At 35.7% G+C, this 25174-nt stretch overlaps 2 protein-coding genes across 2 annotated transcripts; both read left to right on the top strand.

Annotated features, from left to right (window-relative positions):
• Positions 1-751: 751 nt before the first annotated feature.
• LOC121260444 (probable receptor-like protein kinase At5g24010) lies at positions 752-7504 on the top strand. The gene is made up of 2 exons (XM_041162361.1): positions 752-770; positions 5590-7504. Exons 1-2 carry the CDS (start codon positions 752-754, stop codon positions 7239-7241), a joined length of 1671 nt encoding a protein of 556 aa, XP_041018295.1. The 3' UTR covers positions 7242-7504.
• Positions 7505-17423: 9919 nt separating this feature from the next.
• LOC121242701 (ferric reduction oxidase 2-like) lies at positions 17424-22725 on the top strand. Its single transcript, XM_041140635.1, has 8 exons — positions 17424-17702; positions 18047-18152; positions 18335-18529; positions 18746-18980; positions 20682-21009; positions 21226-21475; positions 21582-22291; positions 22388-22725. The coding sequence occupies exons 1-8, from the start codon at positions 17477-17479 to the stop codon at positions 22525-22527; spliced, it is 2190 nt and encodes a 729-aa protein (XP_040996569.1). The 5' UTR covers positions 17424-17476; the 3' UTR covers positions 22528-22725.
• Positions 22726-25174: the final 2449 nt, after the last annotated feature.

Below are 25174 nucleotides of genomic sequence, written 5' to 3'. Positions count from 1 at the left end.
TTCATATGGCTATCTAGTGTCCATGTCCCTTTTATTCACAAGTAAACCAGGGCAGAGATATATATCACGATCATGATAGTACAGTTAAATCCCAGTGTAAGTTCCTTAATTCAAAAATAAAATTATCACCCAAATGGTACAAATACTTGTTGACTCTTTCTTCCTATTTCACATTTGATTCGGCTTGGTATGCTCTGCAGTGATGTGGTGTGTGAATCATCTGATGGGATGTGGCTTGCAACACAGTGCAGGACAAAGGTTTATTTTAAACAATTTGTTGTTTGTACTTCCATCCAATGCTCATGGATTATATTATGAGGTATAATCCATGAGCGTTGGATGGAAATCATTTGTCTATAGTCCTACTAGACATGGGTGTAAAGTAACATGCTTAACATTAGTCAAGTCACCTGACTATAGAGATTGTTGTTTGGCATCTGTGGTGCTTAATAAAAAATGATGTTTTTTTAATTATTTTTTTACTTTTGAATTTTTTATTTTTTAGTTATTCTTGTAATTTTTTTCTTGGATGATGAAGCGGGCTAGGTGGTATAACATACTCAAAGTCTGTTGTGCTGATGTACATTTGCATGTCACCATGAATTCATGACCACATATCGTAACACATGCTTGACTCACATCTGCTTGTTTATTTGAGATTGGCACCCAGATTTGTCTTGATAGATTGGCACTATGTATTCTGTCTGTAGGTACGAAATATGCCACTTGATGAATTGGAGTTGGCTGAACTATGGGGAACAATTCAAAGAGTAAGTTGTCTTATTTATCTCTTGATTTTATTTTTATTCTTTATGTCTAAAGCTTTGTATGACTTATCACAAAAATACAAATTCTCTATGTCAACCACAAGGTGTATAAGCCAAATTGAGCACTTGGCCTTAACCCCATGACCAAAATCTTCGACCAGTTTAGCTGCTTTATACTTTGAGACTTTACCCTAAACTGGCCTTAGCCCCATTTCCACTCCGTACCACATGATATCCAAAAATTCATTTGACAAAATCCTGTTTATATTTAATTAAAGGTAGGTTTGTTCTTTGTGATAAGAATCAAGATGATGTTCTTTCATTTTGACAAACAACTGAAAGCAACACAGTCTCTGGCAATAATGTTGTCCCTTTAAAGTTTGGAAGCTAGAATAGTAATTAATTTGATGAAATGGTACAGTATTTCCTTTTACGAACACAATGGAAGACAAGGGAAGGTCTGTATCCAAAGATTAATCAATGATACATAGCATTTGGCCAGGTTTTAAACAGAGACTACACAATTTGTTTTTTGTTTTACATTAAAAAACAAAAGTTTCTTAATTTACTATAGAAGTTTCTTAATAAAAATTACCAAATAATTTTCAGAAAATTCAGCAACCATTTTAGAACATAACCATGGATTTCATTGAGAGCCTCCCCACTTCACAAGGGTATAATAGCCTATGGTTCGTGGTGAATCGACTCACAAAATACAACCATTTCACAACCATTTCCCATCCATACACAGCCAAACACATAGCCCAACTCTTCCTCAAACATATATTTAAACTACCTGGCCTTCCTCTAACTATAGTTTCAGACCAAGACTCAGAGTTTTTGGGTGAATTTGAGAAGGAACAAGACGAAGTTGAAATGTGTTTTCTGTTTTACCTCTACTGTATGTATTTTCAGAAGGATGATTTGTTCAGTTCTATGCAAAAGGTAATATTTAGTTGATTTCCCTCAATTCTACCTTCTTCTTCCTCTCATCTGAATCTTGGAGGCCCTCACCCTCTAAGTGAGAAGTCCATTTCAATTCCCAAGCCCTCTCTGGAGAAGTGTTACATATAGACACTTATTTAATGACAGACATTTGCTTCATATGCTCTGTGTGTTTGTGTGTGTGTGTGTGGTAGGGGAATTTAATTTGGATCTGGTAGTAGAAATCAGATCCATATGCATTTTGAGAATAAAGACTGGTTAGTTTCTTAGGGAGTGGGGATAATAGAAATAAAGGATGAGAATAAAGATTGAACCTCAAGGTACATGTCTTTTGGTTAACCAATGTAGAAAGTCACCTAAAGCAAGTTAAATAATTTATTGCTTTTTTTTTTTACACGAAAATATTGTCATTGAAAAAAAACTTGTTCGAGGGTTTTGCAATTAGGTTCTCAAGAAAATATAAAACAAGGTATGGATGCTCTTCACATTTATAATACCAGTTTTTCACAAGCATATCACCCTGTTATTGAATTTAAACTTTCCTTTTTATTCAATACATTGATGTAGTTAGATTTCTCCTTTTCTTTATTTGGAAAATCTTGATGAGATTCTCAAAATTTTTATTATTTGATTTTAATTTATTTTTTTTCATTTTCTATTGCAACTCAGTTTCACTTGTGTATATGTACCTTATGCAGTTTATCTACAGAACAGAGTCACATTTGTAATTTAGGTACATATTTTACATTTTATACATATGTTGAACATTATATTTGCTATGGCTTCGAGGTCTATTGCCTTAAGCAGGAAACTTGATTATGCAATTCTTAAATACTAGAGTGTTAATTTCACAAATTGAAACTACAACTGTTTAGTCTTTAAATTTTGTATTATTTGGTTTCTTGTGGCAGATTTGGGAGGATGTATTGGGGTTGGATGGCCTGCATTTTGAAGATGCATATATTTCATTTCCTGATGCAATTCCTTGTGGAATTAAGGTGGCTACAGATGTGGGAAGATAATTTTAAATCCATATGACAGTTATGTTTTGAAAGAAGGGGATGAAGTCCTTGTTATAGCTGAGGATTATGACATATATGCCCCAGGTCCCATTCCAGAGGTTATGTTTCCTTCTTGTTCCTTTTTTATTTTCTAAATACATGGTAGCACCAAATTATCAAGTTCCTTTTGATCGAAAATGAGTCGTGGTATAATTTGAAACCTGGTATTTGAATAAGCCAACCAGTATTTGAATCAATAAAGAGGGATCTTTTTGTATTATAAGAAGAAGAAGGAGAGAGAGAGAGGAATTGAAAGCTAAGTGCAAAAAGAAAACGTGCAACTAGTATTTCACATCTGCTTTCATCTTTGTGCAATGGTTTTAAAGGATATTTACTGTACTTATCTTTATAAGCTAAACGAATATTATTTTTTGATTTTTTTTTTTTTTTTGGTTCATTGCTTTTCCTTCTAGTCATAATGTCATCAAACCTATCTTGATTAATATCATAACTGAATTTTTTAGTTTTTCTTAATGTTGTGCAGTCTGTTGATATTGTCAAATACACGGATTAGGAGTATGAGAAGTGACGTGAGATATATATCTTCGTGTTTGCTACCTTTCTCGATCGAAGACGATATGCAAAACTATAGGTGCTAATGCCGATGAACGGTCCCACTTAATTAGAGTTGTGGAACTTGGTAGTGGTTATTTCAGTGAATAGTAAAGTTAAACAATTTGTTATGGCCGTGATGGTTATCTATTATTTCAGATGTAGCTCAATTTGTACTTGATATGAGAATATAATGTACCATCCCAGTATATAAATACATATGAGTTCGGATGAGTTGATGGATTTAATTTGTTTCATGTGTTTTCGATGTTCAAGTTGAATGAATGAAGCAGAAGTTGGTTGAATGTTGCATTTATGAACAACCAAAAACCAGGCCTAGTAAGAAAATTGGGTCAAAAAGTTTTACCAGAATTCTCTTTTCTCGACGATTTTTAGATCTTTATCGGTGATAATTTTACGCTGGGAAATAAATTAAAAACCTGATGAGTCATTACCAGCGATATGAAAATCGTTGGTAAAATATCAATATCAGCGATTTAAAAATTGCCACCAATTAATTTTCAAAACGAAAAGCTAATTCACGGCAATTTTATAATCGCCGTAATTGATGTATTCCTAGCGATGTTATGATCGCTGCAACCGAATTCTCCAAAATAATAACTCAATTGCAGCGATATGAAAATCGTTGGCATTAAGCTATACCGGCGGATTTTTACCGCTGCAATTGTTATTTTAAAACCATTAATTCTATTGCGGCAATTTCAAAAAATCGTTGGGAAAGTATATTTTCAGCGATTTTTCCTCTTTTAACGATATAAATGAATCGCTAGAATTAATCTTTCCCAACGATTAATAACTGAATCGTATCTTGAAATTGTGGCGATTAAAGGCACTATTTGAGGCAAATAAAATTCGCAGGTAAAAAAATCTTTGCCGGCAATTTTTGACTTCCGTTAGAGTAGATCAAAAGTTGGACTTTAATACTGGCAAACCTCCAGTGATTTAAGGAAATGTGAGAGGCGGCGATTTTACTGATTTTGCCAGCGAAAATGAATCATCGGTAAAGGTACTTTCTCTTATAGTGTATGGTGCAAATTGTGCACAACTAAGAATAATGCAGGAAAAGACAAAGTATCCATTCAAAAGGACGTGGAATTGAAATATATTTTTAATGTTTTATCCTTGAATGTGAACGAATCAATACATAATTCATATTTATATAATACACACGATTATGTTGCATTAATTTTCAAATGAGTTCCGATAATGTGAAAATTATCAAGAATTTGTTTGAGGTTTCATTAATTTGATTATTTAGAGACATTCTCAAATAAGTGTCCACTTAATTCCTAAAAATGAAAAAAAAATAAAAAAATAAAATTGGGTTACCCCCTAACCTTAAAGAAAACGAGTTCTTACGTATAATGACATCCACTAGACCTCGTTTTCTGTCTTTGATTGGCAACCAAAGTCCCGCGTAAGACCACTCGCTGTTTACATGAGAGCTAACCTTCTGTAGTTTTGGAGGCATCCATGATCCATTAATCCCTTTCCTCTCCCCTTCTTTCTTTTATATACCCTCTTAACCCCCCAAAAAAAAAAAAACACATGATCTAATACCGACTTTATAAAGATGTCTAAGTGAAAGAGATTTTAAGTAGAAGAGACCTATGAAGTGGGTCTTTTTAATATTTGTATAAATATTATAAAACCCAATTAATGGGTTTGTTTCTCTTTTGCTCGAGGTCTTAAACTTTGCGTAAGAACTTATAATTTAAAGAAAATTTTACAAACTAGTTATAACGAGTTATTTGTGAAGAAAATGTCTATTTGTAACGATACTAGATTCATTTTAATAGAAAATAGTAATTTTTGTAAAAAAATAAATAACAATAAATAAGCAGTTTTCTTGTGTTGACTTTATTAACATTTTGAGAATTTTGAAATAAATTTAAGATCTAAATATATTTAAATTACTTGTTTTAAAAAGCTTTTAATAAACCCATGATGATTAAAAAAAAAAATTGTTATAATTTTTTGAATGGTGATACTTTTCTACTTTTCAAGAAAAAAAAAATCAAAACCTCGACTATTTTTAATATAAAAAAGAGTAATGATAGATTTACAATAGGTCAAAGGTTTACTTTTTCTTTAGTCAATGTCAATAAGAAAAGTAAATTTGTGAGACATTATAAAAAAATGATATTTATTATCTTATAATAAAAATAATTTTCATATAATAGAAAATAATAAAAAATTGTATATCTATACATCAATAAGAATTGTGCGGTGTGGTCTTGAAGACTTGAACCCCGTCAAAAACGGCATCCTCTCATTGTCGTCCAAAGTGAATCCCACTTTGAAAGGTGAAGGGTCCCGCTTTCATGCGCGTCCTGCGCAACTTTGCCAGGCTGTTTTAGCCAGTCACACCAGTGCGCGTGGACCCGTAACCTCGGTCTTCTCTGACTCCCATTTCTTCATCCTCCCCAGCGAGCTAGCTTATTACAAACCCCAAACTTTTGGCCTCTCAGGCTCTCAGCTCAGCTCTCAATCTCTCTCTAATGGAGTTTCCACATGGAAAGTTTGTTTTCTTTCTCCTCCTACTCTCTCTCGGTACCCTCTCAGCTCTCTCTTACACCTTCTTCTCCCCATAGATAACTACCTCGTCGACTGCGGATCCATCGTGGACTCTGTCGTGGACAATCGCCGATTTGTTTCTGACGCATCTTGTCGCAACAAGTACTCACTCCACTCGAGCCGGTCCGCTTTGCTCAGAAACGAGAACCCTTATGATGTTTCTCCCCGAATCTATCAATCGGCCAGGGTCTTCACCAGGCCTTCCAGGTACGAGTTTGAGATCAGAGAAAAAGGGACCCACATGGTACGCTTCCATTTCCAGAAGCTCAATTCTTCGAAATTTGATTTTGGGGATGCGCAATTTCACGTTTTGGTCAATGGGTTTGTGGTTCTGAGCGATTTTATCGGTGGGGAGGTAGTAAGCCCTAGGGTGAAGGAGTACCTGATCTGGGTTGATACTGAAAAGCTTGTAATCACGTTTATTCCCGCTAAAACGTCTAAATTTGCTTTTGTGAACGCACTTGAAGTGCTTTCTGCGCCTAAAGATTTGATCCTAGATACGGCAGAGTATGTTAATTCTGTGAAAACTGACGAATTTGATGGGTTGGCTATGCAAGCGCTTGAAGTTGTGCATAGGGTAAGTGTGGGAGGGCCTAAAGTGACCCCTTTTAACGATACTTTGTGGAGGACTTGGATTCCCGATGATGAATTCTTGGTTTCGAGCTTTGGGTCAAAAAGGGTGTATTTTAGTGGTCGAATTTGGTATCAGATGGGAGGTGCAAGCCGTGAGGTTGCTCCTGATAACGTCTATAACACTGCTCGAGTGATTCGTAGTACGAATGCTTCAGTTCCTGATGTCAATATTACATGGGTGTTTCCCGTGACTGGAGGGTTTAAGTATCTTGTTCGGTTGCATTTTTGTGATATTGCTAGCATTTCACTCGGTTTGCTGTATTTCAACGTGTATGTTAATGGGAATTTGGCGTATAAAGATTTGGATTTGTCGAGAGCTACCAATTATGTATTGGCTTCTCCCTTCTATGCCGACTTCGTTGTCGATGGAGATGCCTCTGGGGTTTTGAGTGTCAGTGTTGGGCCTTCGAATATCAGCATGCCATATACAATTGTTGGTATGCTGAATGCGGTTGAGGTTATGAAGTTGAATAATTCGATGGGCAGTCTTGCTGGCAAGTTGCCTGCAGAGTTGGTTTTGAAGAGTTGGCCCAAAAGAAATATTGGTGTTTTGATTCCTTTGGTAGCTGCTGCTTGTCTGCTGGTAAGCCTATCTATGCTCTTGCGTGGGAGGATGACTGGGTTAAAGAACTCTCTGACGTGGTCAAAATTGCCAACGGATGTATCTGGTGCTGATGTCAAGTAGGGCTAGCCACAGCCATAAGAGGTAGTTTGGGTTACCTCTAAAGAGTCCCAAGGGTTTATGTAACATAAAACTTTCGCATGCCATAGAAAATTAGTATAGTGCTTATGACTTTTTTTCCGGTTTTTTTTTTTTGGTTGTCTGTAGGAGGGATAGTAGAATTCCCTGTTATATTTTCTGTGCTAGAAGAAGGCAAGTGTAAGTTTGAATTTGAAGTCTTTAAAGAGCTTCATGTAATTGGTATGTATCATATTGTTATTTTGTAACGTTGTATTGAACTTTCAGAGTCAAAGGTCTTAAATATCTAACGCTTCCCCAGATGTTGCCTAAGAGACCTGAGGTTGTTCAATAAGCCTGTAGGGATGAAATGGTGCCATATTTATCCATTCTGAATGCTTCAACTTCTGGGATTATCTAAATTCTGTTTGTGGCATGCTTGAACCAGATTTGTTTGCTTAATGTTACAGGGGTGGTTCGAATAACTTGGATGCTTTTCTGGGAAATCTCTCCAATTTTCAGTAGTTGATGCTCAAACAAAAGTAGTTATTGGATAGAAATTGGATTCTTTCCCCCAAGTTTTCTCCATTAAGAAATTTGCAACAGATTAATATGTACAATTAGAGTTGGAGTCAGAATCTACCATTAGTTCGGTGTGTAACGCTTCAATAGAAGGTCCAAATCATATGACTTATACTTCAAAAGGACTAGTCAATGATACAATTGGATGGTTTTCTGGAAAATCTCTCCAATTTTCAGTAGTTGATGCTTAAACAAAAGTAGTTATTAGATAGAAATTGGATTATTTCCCCCAAGTTTTTTCCATTAAGAAATTTGCAACAGATTAATATGTACAATTAGAGTTGGAGTCAGAATCTACCATTAGTTAGGTGTGTAATACCTCAATGGAAGACTCAAATCACATGACTTATACTCCAAAAGGACTAGTCAATGAGAAATGTGAGACTTGAGCCATGCCACCTACGACAGACTGGCCCAACGAGGACGTCGGGAATTTAAGGGGGTAGATTGTGATACCACATATGATAAGAATATGGGTAGATGGTGTATAAGATCTCACATTGCTTGAAAATGAGAAGTTATTGCTCTTTATAAGATTCTAAAAGGGTTCCAATTGTATCATTGATTAGTTCATTTGAAGTATAGGTCATGTGGTTTGGGCTTTCCATTGAGGCATTACACTGTGATACCCCAAATAACATAAATAGTTGTATGCGTTTCATTTTCCTTATTTTAAATAATAAATCGTTATAAAAACCATTTTCTTTGAACCCTATAGTCTTCCTACGATTTATCCACCTACCCTTCACTGTGTATTGGACTTGCAGTGGCTTATGTTCGACTTGGGATAATGATTTTTCCGTTTTAAGTGAAATGAAATGGATAGTCATTTAATTTGAAGCATAGGTATTTTGATAATTTGGTTTGTCAACATAGTTTGAAATAACCAAAATATCTCATAAATGTCTATATTGGTGAGATCAGGCTGTTATGGTATATATGGGATTAGGGGGTATTTGAGGCCTGCGCTTTTAGCTTTCTTGGCATGTTGATTGAGCATAGGCTTATCAATTTTGGGCCCTCAAGCAGCTAGCCGAAATAATTTACAAAATGAAAAAGGAACCTGAAGATTCACTGCCTCGAGGAAAAATACCTTACAAGTTTCAAATGTTCTTTTCTCCAAGGTCCAAGTCCCTCTAAACACAAGCTCGTCTTGGATTTATTTAGAGGGGCATTCCAAATACCCAAGACACCATCTCTACTTATGTCTGACCACTACCAAACCCTTTCTCCTATGTTACAATTTTCATTTTTGTACAAACTAGTCCTTGTAATCAACAACTTGAAAAACAGTATTCAAACTGCAAGTACACATCCAAAGGATCGAGGATAAACTAATTTTGTTACCATCATCTAGGAGCCAGTGCCTTCTCATTGAAGTTTGCCTATAGACTCTTGGTTACGGCTCAACTACGTATACTCCTGGCAATTTGAGACACCCCCAGCCCCCCGCTTAGGATTTGACGGTGACTGAATGCGTCAGGATATATAACACAAGCTCGTACATGATAGTTAAGATGTAATGCACTTAGCATCTAGCAATATGAAATAAAAATCGCAGTGAATTTTTTTTTTCCTATCTCACCTAAGCATAATGGCAAAATAAAAAGAGATACGGTACCAATAAGTCCAAATATCCCAAAGCTTTCATATAGCATAAACACTTCAAAAAAAGAGTTGTGTTTTTCAAAAGACTTCCAAAATAAGATAGTGTGTTTTAAACCATTCCCAAAACACGGGATCCATCAAAATATTGTTCCTCAAAAAGTGTAACCTTAAGTCATAAATTTTCCCACAAAACATCTTAGGTTCCTGTCCTCTTCATTACTACTGTCCCATCAGGAGTCAGACACCAAAAGACCCCATGGGATTTCTGAGGCTTTGGTGGTAACAGTCTTAAGTCTTCCACCATTGCCTTTGCGTTAGTCGAGGCCTTTGAGGCTCACTCAAGAAAAGTAGACAGCTGATCCATATTTCACCAAAATTTTAGAATTTTGGATGGTTGGGAGATTGTGTCATCGATCTCGATCTGACTATTACTAGTTAGAATTTCTCTGAGAAGCGAGGTCGTATGTTTCAATTTGTCTTCAATATAGTCGTAACGAGCCTGTACAGTATACTCGTCCTCTATCATAGAACCGTCTAGGTTCATAATTCTTGGGAGTTCGGGGTACCTGTTATAACTTCTACCATTTCGGGTGGGAAATAGTAGTGGAAACTACCACAGTAAGATTTCGAGAAATCTCAGTAAGTAAACAAACAACATACCACAAATATCATAAGCATATAAAAGCAAACACAAACAAATGCGTGGACATGTACTTATGACATAAAACTTTGACTTATGCATCATGGAATTTTCTTGTAAAAATGACTTTTATCTTTTAAGCTCTTAACACATGTTCATATCATTTGAGCTCGGGTTCTTGTTCATATCATAACATATCATGTCAATTCACATCATGTCATAATATATCATATTGAGAACAAGTCTCATCATTCCTTATCATTTATTTCATATCATATCATAGCATTTCATAGCATAACATATCATGTCATATCATTTCATAACATATCATGTCATTTCATATCATGGAGCTCAAATGTCTTGCTCATATCATATCATTCACATATATGGATACTCACGGCTCTCCTAAGTACCGTGTGTTCTCCGCTAGTTACCGCATTAACCAACGATATACTTGATCGAGGTGACTACGTCATAAACATATTCATTTACAGCAGTTCGCATATTTCGCCTTCATCGTAATATGCACTCACTAGTTTTAGATGCAACCCCGCTCCGGTATCCTTCCATAGGAACCATTCGAAGTCCGTCGACTGTATTTCGTCGACTTAGGGGTTTCCACTCGACTTTAAACACTCCATAGTGGATAGGGAGTTCCACTAGAGCATTTCTCCGTCCTAGCATTTGGGATCTTTATAAAATATCTTTGACTTTTCTTTTAAAACATGAACCCAAATGCATGAAACATGTGACATGGACTCATGACGAAACATAAATCTTGTTCATGCAACATGTAAAAGCCGAAAAACATAGCTCATTCCATAGCATGCATCTCATATCATAGCTTGAAAATATTAAAACATATAAGTAAGGATAATTTCATGCAAACATAATCTATTTCTTCATCCAAACACCAAACATATTTTTATAACCCAAAAGATGTCTTGGCCGATCCATCTAGGACTTCCAAACTATGTATTTTCATCAATCCAACTCATAACATTATGCTTCCATTAGCTCTTATGTCCAAACAAACATGCAAAACAAATGTATAAGACAAAACAATGTATAAGACAAAACCGAAACTAACATGTATCATATTTGAGACTTAGCTTAATCATACTTCACAAGAATTGTATCTCATCACTTCTAACCTTAGCCAAAAATAACATCATAGAACTACTAGATTTTAGCAACAACTTCATGCATAAATACACAAGGGCCAAATATATCATCATGGAATATCATGCTTCAAACCACAATTTCATACAAATATTCATAGCATCACATAGGCCGAATACACATATATGAAATAATAGCAATAGTCAAACAAATAATCACATGGTTCAAGCAAGTAAAGAAACAAGAGTTCACATAATATATACTAATAATATCAAAGATAGGTTGGAAGTTTACTTACAAAAGTCCAACGATAATATTAGCAAAATCTAAAAAATATAACGTAGCATATTAGAAATCAACTCACCAAAAATCCTAGATTTCGAAAATGTGAATGAGTTGTGTAGTGATATTTTCAAAATCACCCTAGGGCCGAAACCTTTGAAGATTAAAAACCCTAGTTTTTCTTTTGAGCTAAAACTGATTTTTGCACTGTCCTAGATCATGTGTTCATGTGTTCAAAATATTAAGAATAATTCAGGTCCCATCTTCTTTGAAGTCTAGAGTGAAAATGGGTGGTTGTGTGAGAAAAACCATAAACTAAAAATAACCAGATGAGTTCTTCACTTAGGCATGTTTGTGTATCAAGAAAATAAGTGAAGTGATTCTTACCTCCAAGTGTAGAGCTCCTACTCAAAATATGGTGAGTGGTTTCTTGGTGATACACGAAAATGGTGGTAGGTGTGATGGTGTTTAGCTAGTGAGAAAATGTGGGAAAGTGAAGACTAAAGAGAGAAAAGGTGGTGACCAAAATGCACCAGGAAAACAAGAAAACTTTTTACCAAAAGGTCTCTCTCATTTTCAGCTACCTCCTTATATAGCCCCTCTAAGCTTTTCACCAACAAATGCATGCAAGACAAGCAAGATGAGACTTGCATGGGGAAGACCAAAGGATGGCTTGGGTTGGTGCTGTCCTGTGGCCTTCTCTCCCCTAAACCGAAACTCTCCTTTCCTCCATTCTTCATTTTTCCCTTCCAATTATGTCTAGGTTCAAAACTTCAAAGCACCAAAAAGTTAAAAGGTAATTTTTTCAAAACCCTAATCTTCCAAAACACTCTTCTAATGTGCATGGTTGACAAGTGGCGTGTAGGTGTGTTATTGGACTTGCCGAAATCCCATGTCACTTGAGATGACTTTTGTGTCATTTCCTAAGTGCTTTTTGGATTTCTTCTCTTCCCCTTTGTAGCCGTCGGTCACATGCTCTTCTTTTTTTTCAAAAAGTCTTCTAGAAACATGTTTTTTGTCTTCTCTAGTATGATGCATCTTGGAACTCACAAACTACTTTTTGTTAGGCCTGCTACCCGCATGGTGCGGGGCGGGGGGTGCCCTTCCCCGCACCCCGCCCACACCATGCGGGGTTGGGGATTTCCCCCCGCCCGCCGCCCCTGCCCCCGGGAGGTGGGGGCGGGGTCCCCGCCCCGGTGCCGGGGGGCGGGGGAAAAACCCCATCCGCCCGGCCCCCGCCATTATGTTAAAAAAAAAATTTTTTTAGTCTAAAAATATTTTTTTAGACCAAAATTATAATATATTTTAAATAATAAATTAAGATTTATAAATATAAAAAAATTTAAACTCATTAGAGTTAGATTTTGGATTGATTTGGCCTCCTAGGCCAATCTTTATATAGGAGGCCAAGGCAATACAATAGTCATCCTTAAGCAATGTGGGACTTACTACTAAGTCCCACATTGCTTAAGGATGACTATTGTATTGCCTTGGCCTCCTATATAAAGATTGGCCTAGGAGGCCAAAACAATCCAATGACTTGAATATAATTTTAAGTCTTTTATAAATTGTGTATATCTATATACAATATATTTATTTAATATATATAAATAAAAAAATTTTTTTAATGTGGGGCCGGGGCGGGGGCGGGGCGGGGCCCCGCTGGGGTCATCTCGCCCCCGCCCCCACTATACCCTCTCTATGCGGGGCGGGGGACCCCGCCCCCGCATGGGCGGAGCGGGTTAGCCCGCCCGCCCATGCGGGGGCGGGGCGGAAGCCGGGCGGGGGCGGGGCCCCGCTGCCCACCCCTACTTTTTGTCCTAACTTGTCATGTGTCCATGGTAACTTGAAGTGGTACTTACACTCCAAAACTAAAACCCTAAGTTCCTCTTTTTGCTTCTTTAACTTTTCACCTAAGGATCCAATATGTGATTGACAAGTGTCAACTTAGCCTTTTTTCAAAAGCCCAAAAACTCCTTCTAGAAACCAAATGGCGCCTCCTCCTTGTCCCATGACCTAACTTGGGCCTCCTAAACCAAACACTTACCATGGGCATATTCCCTTGGGCCAAGTCCCTCTATTTCCTTTTGAGGCTAACAAACCTTATATTAAAATATCTATATACCATTAAAAATAAAATTTAGTCCAATGAGCTCTTCCATACTTATCCAAAATTCCAAAGACACATAATCATCCATATAAAAATATAAATACAATTTCTTACGAAAATTCAAGATGTCACACAGTTTCATCCCTAAAATTTCATATAATCAAACATAATTTTTGAATTTTTTTATGAGATAAATTACTAAATTTTGTAAGGCCAGTTTTAGCACTTTGATATAGAGAATGTGAAAGCAAAGTTTACAATAATTTCCCTCCATTTCTCTTCAGAAAATTCTCCTCTCTAAAAGCCCAAGAGTTCCTGGGCTACTTTTCCCGACCAGGGCAAGGGAAGAGCTTCCTCTCTCTTATTTTCTAGTTTCTTTTTCTCTATTATGTCAGAAAATGTCTAATTTATTTCTTTCTAGCCAGGGCAAGTCTGTACACCCGCCACACCACTGCACTTTCTAGACACAGATATACAAAATAGGCCAACAAACACAATCGATTGACTAGCACGTGAGGTTCATGCACTGTCCAAGTTGTACATGAGTCGCATGCGACACTATGATTCTGCAAATTCTAACGATTATACTCGTGGCACTGGCGGATTCTTTGGCCTTATTAGATCTTCAAAATGCACTTAACTTCACTCATTTCTTGTCAACGTGTGAGCCCTATGTGCCGATAGAGTTGTCAACGCTCATTTGATACTCATGATGATCATTTTTTCCATCTCTAGTTATTTCATTATATTTTGTTTTCCCTAAAAGGATAATATGGAGGTTGTGGAAGTGGAATTTTCCTACAAAATTAATACAACAAAGCAGTAAACTGCAGTGTCTCTGTATCATTTGTTGTTTGAAATCACAATCAATCAATACATATTGTTAGATCAATGCAAACAGTTTTTGGTGGTCTCCTCCTTAACTCATCTAAGCAACATGGCTTTGAACCTATGATTCATTGTCATTTTCTATTTTATTTTACTCACTCTTCCCCGAGCATTGCATTAATGTGGCATCTCACACCTTCTTCTTGTACCACTGTTTATTGCATAGTTGGTTAAAAAATAAAGTGGTGCTACTCTGCCGCCTTGCATGTGCCCACTTGGTGTGTCCTAGTACAAATTGCACTTTTCTTTTCTTTTTTTCTCTTTTTTTCAAACATTTTTAAAAAATAAGAAAAACACCGATACACTAATAGTCGCTTCTTTAACTATTAAGGTCCCGTTTGGATACAGAAATACTTTCAACCCATTTCATCTCATCTCATCTCATCATTACAACTTTTTCAAATTTTCATACAAAATATAATAAACAATTCAACTTTTTCAAATCATAAAATAATAATAATATTAAAAAATAATATTCTAACAATAGTTTATTCAACTCATCTAAAATCATCTCATCTCACTATCTAAACGAGCCCCAAGAAAAAAAAAATTAAGTGCAATAGTTGTCAAAATGAGGAGGCAAAATGATAAGGCATACTAGCATTATTCAAAAAAATAATATGTCAATTCATATTAGGGGTGTAAAATTTAATCGAAAAACTGGAAAACCTGACCAGACCTGCCCAAACCGGTAGAACCGGTCCAGTTTTGGTTCTATACTTTTTAGGACCGGACCGGACCGGTTCACTTTATTATATATTTTAAATTAATTTTTTAATATTATATATAATATTTTTTATATTATATAAAATTTATATATATAATATACAGAATAATATAAAAGATGATGATCTTTATTCATATATATAATAACATATTTTGGGGACAAATTATATATATATATATATATATATTCTTAACTGTTTTAATTCCCAAGCGAATCCACAAATATTCTTGCTGGCATGCATATATATATATATATGATCTTTATAAAGAAATATTATTAATTTCAGTTAATTTAATTCTATCATATATAAATAGTTGCATGAAATATGCATGCCCTTATATGTTGTCGTATTGAGTCCAATCATCGAAGCCTTACAATCAGAAGCATTTTATTTTATATATGTTTACATTTAGAAGCTTATCCAAATGAAGTTTTCCCAAACGACAATCTTTTATATGTTGCCCAAAATATATTGGTCTGACTTTGAACGATTCTCCCAATCTTTATGCATTTATTAAAATTGAAAAATCGGACCGAATTGGACCGAAACTGGTAAAACCGAATGTATCAGTTTAGAAGGATAATATGTGCGTAATCAGTTTTCGAAAATGTAAAACTAGTACCTATCGGTTCGATCTTAAATTTTATCTAAAATTAAATCGAACCTGACTGGATTGAACCGATTACACCCTAATTCATATGAGAGAGAATGAGAAGATCAAAGAAACAAAGGATCACGTCCCTTTGCTTGTGTGTGTTGTTAGAAAGAATAAGATGTGTAGTTTCCATTCCACCTTAGAAGATTAATACTTCGTACGTACTAGTGGGAATGGAAAAGCAATTTGACAAAATTCTGTTCTAAGTCATGTCAACCGTGTGAGTGACGTGGGCCAACCGCAAGGTTCATGCAAGTGTTAATCGTCAACTCACAATCCGACTTCGATCCGGTTGCCTCTCCCCACTATCACCGGTGGAATTACTACACACGTATTCATAATTTAAATAGAGATAATTATTAGATAATCCCAAAATTACACTACAAAAAAAAATGAGTTTTTGTGGCCATTTAATTGCGACGAAAAGATTATTTGTGACCAAAACAGATTCATTTTGACTGTAAATAATTATTTCGCTGGAATTAACTGGCCACAAATAAAAAGTTTTCTTGTAGTGTTATATAGATCATAATATGAAATTTTCAACTTTTTACAGCATATCATGATATGAAAATTATTATAAAAATATTAATTTTTTGTGACATGGCATCTTATGATAGAGTAAGAATCCTAATTACATGTTCGTATTCCAAAACTACTCAATAATTATACTCACTTAGCATACTCAATACTAATTCTTCTTCCAAAAGTCTCGATTCTTCACTGTATTATCAAATTAGAAATGATATTACAAAAAAAATGGTTTTTAAAATCGTCGTAAAAAATATGATCATGTACATCACAATTATTTTTTAGCGTCGCTTTCGAATCGACTCAAGATGGTATGTAATACTCCGTCATAAAAATCTTTTAGCGTAGAAATGAAATAATCATGATTATTTTTGTTGTAAATTTTGTTATCTTAGAGGACAATAATTGATACAATGTAATTTAAGAATTATAATATGTTGAATGATGTGATTGATGATATCAAATTTAAGATAAAAAAAAATAATATTAGATGATTATTAAAAAGAAAAAATCATTCTTAAAGCTAAGATATTATATATATATATATATATAATTTGTACAAATCGAAATTAAAAATAGGACATGTGGCAAGTATGACGTGGAAGGCGTGCTTACAAATAAGCCAGAAGGCAACACAAGCAGCCACACCCTAAACACACTGCACGCATGTCCAAAAAAAGAAATAAATCCATACTAATCAGTAATCCCCACATGCACATTGCATGTAGGCGAAATCATGTAATTAATTAGATTTTATTTTCCTTTTTATTCTTTATAAAAAAAAATCTCAGATAATATATATTATTGAAAAAACCATTTAATTAATTTCCTAATTTGCATAACGTACAGACGTCTGTCTTATATGTTATGCTGGCTGGCCCTTTGATTTCTGTGGTTAAAAAAGGGGGCTGACATTCTAACACTGGGACAAAAGATATGAATCATGCTGCTTTTGCCCACATGACCAAAGTACTCCTGTTGTTGTATCTAATATAAAATCATATACACATTCTTCCCTATAAAAGGGCAATTCCTCTTGCATTACCCATACATAATAAAAAAGAATAGAGAGAGAGATCATAGATATAGAGAGAGATGGATGCAAACATGGTGATCAAAAAGCCACCTTCTTCTTCTTCTTCTTCTTCTTCGCATGAAGAAATCATGAAGCTGAAAGTTAAGGCAGCCATGAGGCTGGTATTGATGGCAGTCTTTCTGGGGAGTCTTTTGATGTGGATCATGATGCCCACCAACACATACAAGCTGGACTGGCTGCCCACTATCCGATCAAAGACTAACTCCACATATTTTGGGACGGAAGGTTAACAATCCAATACTATTTATATTCCTTTCATTTTTCATTAATAAATGTTATATCCACAAAAGAATCTGATAAAAATAAATTTACAAATTGACGTGACTTAACGTGATATATCAAATTTAATTGCAAAATGAAGTTTATAAACTCAACTCTCACGTATATCAAATCACATTAATTTATAAATTTATTTTTGTGACATTGTTACCGGACGAAGCATTTCCCTTTTCCATTTGATCAGTTATTTCCGGTACTGATGTGTCTTGATGAGAATTAACACTTTCCCTTCTTTTTTTTTTATCATAATTAGTATTCTAATAGTTTTACATATATGCCTTAATTCACAGGTGCAACACTTCTGATTTACACCTTTCCCGTTCTGTTTATTGCTGCCGTGGGTTGTGTCTTCCTCCATTTTGGAACCAAATTGAATAACGTTAGTAACATGCAAAGGTAGATCAGTACTACAAATATGTCATATTATACATTTTTTTTTTTTATGGCTAATACTGATAATAAAGAATAATGGCCAGGGTGCTAGTTTTTCTATTTTTCCGCACGAATTATTATGAATATAAGAACGAAAACTCGACCTGATACAGTTTTCTATGATCATCATGAGTATTGATAAGCAGCAATGGCAAAAATCATAAGTTTGCAACCTGGAAGCAACCGGCGCTGGTAAAAGGCCCACTGGGGATAGTTTCAGGCATAGAGCTGGGGTTTTTCATCATGTTCATTGCACTCTTAGTTTGGTCTTTTGCAACTTATCTACGCAACAAATTCGCTAAAATCACCCCATCATCAGCAGCAAAGAACGGCGAGGAAGTGTAAGTAGTACTGATGAACGACCTGCAGATCATCAGAACTATGATATTCGTGTTCATCATCTTCTTTTTTTAATATTATTATTATTATTATTCTTATTGAAATATTTAAAATTACTAAATTATTTTAATTGTCAATTTTGACAAAGATCTTAATTTATTTCTCATGATTCAGGCCACTGAAATCGATCTTTGTACTGTTCCGTGATCTTTGTGCAGATGGCAATCTAAGTTGGACACAGCAGGTTTAATTCTAGGACTGGTCGGAAACTTATGTTTGGCATTTCTGTTCTTCCCGGTGACTCGAGGGTCATCGGTGCTGCCAATATTCGGCCTCACCTCAGAGGGTAGCATCAAGTACCACATATGGCTTGGTCACATCGTCATGACTTTCTTCACTGCTCATGGCATTTGTTACCTTGTCTACTGGGCTTTCACCAATAACATTTCCCGGGTAATTAATTAATATTTACAGAAACCTTTTATTACCGTAAGTAGTACTACTGGTTGATCAATAGATACAATCCTTGTGTGTGTGTGTGTGTACTGAAGCTTTTTATATAGCATTTTGTTTTTTTATTTTCTTGATCAAATAATTAACTGTATGTAATTTATTGCGTTTGATTATTAGGGTTCGTCCACTAGGGTATAAGCTAGCTTGCTCTTTATTATATTAAGTAGATTGTCTCTGTTATCGAATTATTCCGGTGGTAATTATTCAATCAAGTACAAGACTAATAATCCCATCTCAGATTAATACAAATTAAAGTACTGGTCGATTACAAAGATCAATACATGATTAGCATGTACGTAGTTTCAGAACATCCTAAGATACTTTTTTCATTGGGCCTGTTTAGTGACAAATTAAAACAGAAAAAGAAATACATTTAATTGGGAGATGATGCATGCGTCTAGGTTCGACCTTCCCCATGTCATGAAAGATCATGAACGCCGAAAGTAGTAATGCTGAAAGAAGTGGTTACGGTGGTATTCACATGATGATCATCGTGATGGTATGCAGGTCGGTATGCAGGTCGGTTAGTGCATGGTTGGACCCACTCGTACGTAAACTCGGCTTCAGTGCTTTGCTCGACAATTAAGTATTAGCCTAGCTTCCTTGTATGGTTTGCAAAGAGGCAGACGTCTGTTACATATATTTTACGCGTCAATATTGCTTTGCTGTTGTGGCTAGCTATGTCGATATTTCACATGCATGACCTGTTTTCCATGCAGAAAATCATGAACTGTTTCAGCTAGGACAAGACTGTTGGTAGGGGCTCATAAATTGAATGGTTTTGGGTTGTTACAGTAGGTTGACTTTCTTGGTAGGAGCCAGAGATTAATAGTGCAGAAAACACGTCTATATATTATGGTGGATCATGAAGATCAACTTTATACTTAGTACCCAGGATTTTGTTTTGTTTTTTTGTTTTCTTTCTGTCTGATCAGATCATGGATAGAGAGCAGAAGGAATGGGGTTTCTGCAAAAGAGGAAAATGGTCCTGCCATCCTGAGAGGCCGCGTGCGTAAGTGAGCCTGCGCTTAGGCCATATAGACACACACACACGATATATATACCATCAACCCATATTCGTGAGTGTGTGTGAAGTCAAACTAGCTAGGTCTGTCCAAAAAGGTTGTTCATCCGGCACTACTAGTGAAGGAGCTTCTAAATTGCTTTTTATTCCTTTTCTTTTGATTTTAATGGCTGCTTGCTTGGGACCACCACAAAGATGTTGGACCCAGATGATTCGATGAATTATTAGAGTTCATGAATTTGATTTTCATCCATATTTATTGGAAAGTGCTTTGTGTTTTCTACAGTACTTCCCACGAATTGGTAATGATGCCCATCTAACTTAAACAAGCTTGTGAAAGTGATATACAGTAGTACTTTACTATAGATATGTAAATCGCCTTGGGACAACTCATGCTCATTATTCCTGGCCACCAACTGCATGGCTAATAACACTTTATCCTTGGTGAGATTCATGTACTGTCAAGTCATCATGGATCAATTTCAACTTTATTTTTTATTCTATTTTCTAATTAATGCATGAATGTTAACCTTTTCCCCTTTTAATTATCTTGGGATATTGTGGAATTTGATCATTGTGATCATGATGATATTAATGAAACGCATGCATGCATGCAGATGCTTCACTGGGAAAAAACTGGGGTATCAAACGTGGCAGGAGAGCTAGCCTTGCTAGCCGGATTAGCCATGTGGTTTACAACATTCCCTCGCATACGCAGAAAATTCTTCGAGCTCTTCTTTTACACCCATTACCTTTACATTCTCTTCATGATCTTCTTCATTCTCCATGTTGGCTTCACCTTCTGCACCATGATGCTGCCCTCTTTCTATCTCTTCGTTGTCGACCGTTACCTCAGGTTTCTACAGTCACGACAAAATGTTCGATTGATTTCTGCCCGAGTTCTGCCTGGTCAAACTCTGGAACTCAACTTTGCCAAGAGTTTGGGTAAAGCTAGCTTATGCCTGATAATATTTAGTATCAAATGTTGTTTTTTCAGTTACTATATATCTATCGGCTTTAATTAGTCACATGCTGACGTATATTAGTCGACGTGGCTAAAGATGATAAAATTAAGTTGAATAATAGATGCTCATGATTAGTATTAATACGAGAGTCTTGCATTTTTTTAAAGATAGATTTGGATTTGATAATTTTTGCCAGGTTTGAGATATAATCCCTTGAGCGTGGTGTTCATAAATGTGCCTAGCATTTCCAAGTTACAGTGGCATCCATTTACTGTGACTTCCAACAGCAATTTGGAAGGCGACAAGCTCAGCGTTGTTGTTAAAGGCGATGGAAGTTGGACCAAGAAGCTCTACCACATGCTTTCATCACCTACTAATAATTCCCTCCATCGCCTCGAGGTCTCGGTTGAAGGACCGTATGGGCCGGCTTCAACAGATTTTTTCAGGTTAAAAAATATTATTCATCATCTCAAGTTTGTTTTCGAAACTATTCCATAGCTTTGTTTTTTACCTCCTTAATTAAAAATTATTAATTAGTGATTGATTCTGCAGGTTTGACACTCTTGTGATGGTGAGTGGAGGCAGCGGCATTACTCCATTCATATCTATCATTCGAGAGCTCATGTTCATGAGCAATACGCCCATGAATTGCAACATTCCAAAAGTGATCCTGATCTCTGCATTCAAGAATTCCTCCGACCTCACCATGCTAGACCTCATCCTTCCTATCTCTGCAACTCCGGCCAGCTCTGACATGATCTCCAAACTGCAGCTACAGATTGAAGCCTTCATAACAAGAGAAGAAGAACCCAAAACGGATAACTCAATGCCCGGCCTTAGAGCCATATGGTTCAAGCCCCATGCAACAGATGCACCCTTGTCTGCCATTTTAGGTCCCAAAAGCTGGCTTTGGCTTGGCATGATAATAGCATCTTCCTTTGTCATTTTCCTTTTGTTGACGGGAATCATTACTCGCTATTATATATATCCTATCGACCACAATACCAATAACATATTCTCGACCTCTTGGAGAGCAGTGATTAATATGTTAGTCTTGAGCTTCTGCATAGCCATGATAGCCAGTGTAGCATTTTTTTGGAACAAGAGGCAGAATGCCATTGAAGCTAAGCAAGTTCAGAACATGGAACAAGGGGCAATGGGGTCTCCGAGCTCTTATCATGATATGGAGTTGGAAAGCCTCCCTCACCAGTCTCTTGCCCAAGCTATCAACGTGCACTTTGGTGGAAGACCCGACCTAAAGAGTGAGTAATTAATACAGTAGAATCCATTAAGCATAAACTATATATGGAGTATTTTGGTCATTTCACCTATCAACGAACGCGAACTTTCTCTTGCAGGAATGCTACTAGGGTGCAAAGAATCAAGTATCAAAGTTCTGGCATCAGGCCCGAAGAGGTTGAGAAATGAGGTTGCGGCCATTTGTTCGTCAGGTTCTGCAGATAATCTGCACTTTGAATCCATTAGCTTTACTTGGTGAAATCCTCAAAAGTCTGGCTCTGCTACAAATTAGAATTAAGGTTGTGTCTATATATATGCGTGTGTGTGTGTGTGTGTTGGTAGAAGTTGCAACTTCGTGTTTTTGTTCGATACAATAATCAGAGGTGCATGTAGTCTATGTTGAAATACTCTTCATTTGAAATGAAACGGATCAAATGGAGAGGATCAGCTTTGTCAATCTGCTGGCCCTTTTTTTTTATTTGTTAAAATATTAATTAAGAATATATCTGTTTGATCGATCATCTCTCGTAAAGACAAATTTCAAATATATTTTAAATAGAAAGACAAAAGTAAAGGCAAACACCCATTTTGGCTGGTACAGTACTTTTTCAGTCATACTGAATCATAATCAAGTACTTCTTTATTTTCTTTTTTAGCTAAGCAAGTAATATATATTTAATAGTTACGGAATATAATAGCCAACAGGGTAAGAGGTCTCGTATTCATTCCAAACTAGCAAATATAATATAAGACATAAATAAATAAATAAGGAATTTGGAGTTAATGACTTGACTCTCACCCATTTCCTACAAGAGGAAGTCGCTTGAAGAGGTTTTGATACAAACCAAAAATGGATTGTAATAATGTGACTGGAAGTTGCAATGAAATGATGTGTGTTGCATTTCGCTAGTCTGGACTGGCTGTCGGAAACTTCCACTACCTCTTTCCCACGATCTTTGGTAAGAAAAGTAAGAACGTAGAAAGATAGCAAACTGGAGATGCATCGAATTGCTGACGGATGATCGTTAGGGACTATGGTGGCGTGTGAAGGCCACGCACCACACTAGGAGAGTGGCGGATGGTCGGGTCTGAATGATCCGAGGTCATTGGCCCTGAAAATGCCACACTTGGCGACAACAAGCACTCCTCAATGCGGTAGCTCATGAATCTCAGGCATGATTTGAGCCGCACGTGTGGCTCACGCGCTACTTCTTTTTGTATTTGGCTTCTGTCGTCTGAAAGATCAGTGGCAAGGGAGTCCTGCGGTGGGGTGCATGGCAGTCTTAGAGGGTCAAAAGGTAGTAGATCCGCACTTCTCCTTGATATGGACGAAAAACTAGAGAAAAACCAATAGAAAACAATCTAAACAATTTCTGGACAAGCCAAAAGGGAGAAGGGAGGGAGGAGCAAACTTGATCATAAGTTGGTACAACCAAATATTTCCCACTTCACAATTCATGTCAAAGCACTGATCATAGTGACATATAATACAAAATTCAATGATGAATAAATAAAACTTTTGAGTAATGATACATATACATACTTCTTACAACTTAGTTTTAAATAAAGGGAATGCATTCATGTAATTTAAAATTCAAATTTGTTGGAAAACTCAAAAAGGTTTATTAGCATTTTTTTATGAAATGATATATATTTGACTAGTATATCTAACTTCAAATTTGATCTTAGGAAATTTTACCTTAGCTTTTATTCTCTCTCTCTCTCTCTCTCTCTCTCTCTAAGATTAATTCACATCCTGATGTCATTAATTAATCTTACAACATGATGCGGCATAAAAAATATTTTACACATTCTAACCAAAAGTTGTTATATCAGCATGTAAAATACACTTCTCGAATCTCCACAAACAATTAAAAACAAATTTATAAAATTAAATTAAAAAAAAAAAAAAAAAAAAAAAAAAAAAAAAAAAAAAAAGAGGAAGAAGGAACATGCAATTGGTGGTTGCCCACCCCAAAGGGTGTGACCGACCCCTTGACTTCGTTGGACCATCCTGTGGCAGCCGCTGCCTTATCTCGGGTGCGTGGGTATCTATCCCACCACCCGCACCAAGGTGGATTTCCCCAACACAGGATTCACAAAAGAGATATTCAACGAGGAGGAAAATGATTGAATAGAGGATAGAGATATAGAGATAAACAAATCATAGAAAATTGCTTTTTTGTTTTAAGAATTAAGTTTAAGTTCAAAGAACAAGATTTTTTGTTCTTTGAAAATATTTTATTCCCAAGACGTTGAGAACTTAGAACTAATTTATATTTCAATTATAGGGATAGAAACATTATTTATAGAAAATACAATATTTTTCATTGGAAATACTCATGGTAATCATTCTGAGCAATGATATTAGTAATATTATGTATGAACAAATTAATCAATATTAATATAATAGAAGTATAGGTAAATTATTCCAAGGGCATGCAACAAGATATATAGGGGAAAAAAAAAGTACGAGATTGTATAAGAAATTAAGGTGTCATTTAGATAGTAAATTGAGATGAGATAAAAGTTAAAGATTAAATAAAATATTATTTTTTAATATTATTATTGTTTTAAAATTTGAAAAAATTGAATTATTTATTATATTTTATATGAAAATTTGAAAAAAATGTAATGATTAGATAAGATGAATTGAGATAATTGAGATCACTCTTATATCCAAACCGGGCTAGAAAAAACAAAAAACCTAGGAAGTTTTGACCAATAGATATGTTCTATTTCTTACTCACTCGAGCTCATATCCGTTATTTTTTATTTTTTTATGAATTTATAGCTCTAATCTTTTCCCCCTAACAAATATAATATAATATATATTTATTGAATCATTATTCATATGGATCTATTAACAAGTAGATCTACGCCTGCAAAATTCATATTGAATCGAG

Source organism: Juglans microcarpa x Juglans regia, chromosome 1D (genome assembly GCF_004785595.1).
Source record: "Juglans microcarpa x Juglans regia isolate MS1-56 chromosome 1D, Jm3101_v1.0, whole genome shotgun sequence".
Lineage (NCBI taxonomy): Eukaryota > Viridiplantae > Streptophyta > Magnoliopsida > Fagales > Juglandaceae > Juglans > Juglans microcarpa x Juglans regia.
The sequence above is the reverse complement of the archived record's forward strand: the minus strand, read 5'-3'. Positions and strand labels throughout refer to the sequence as shown.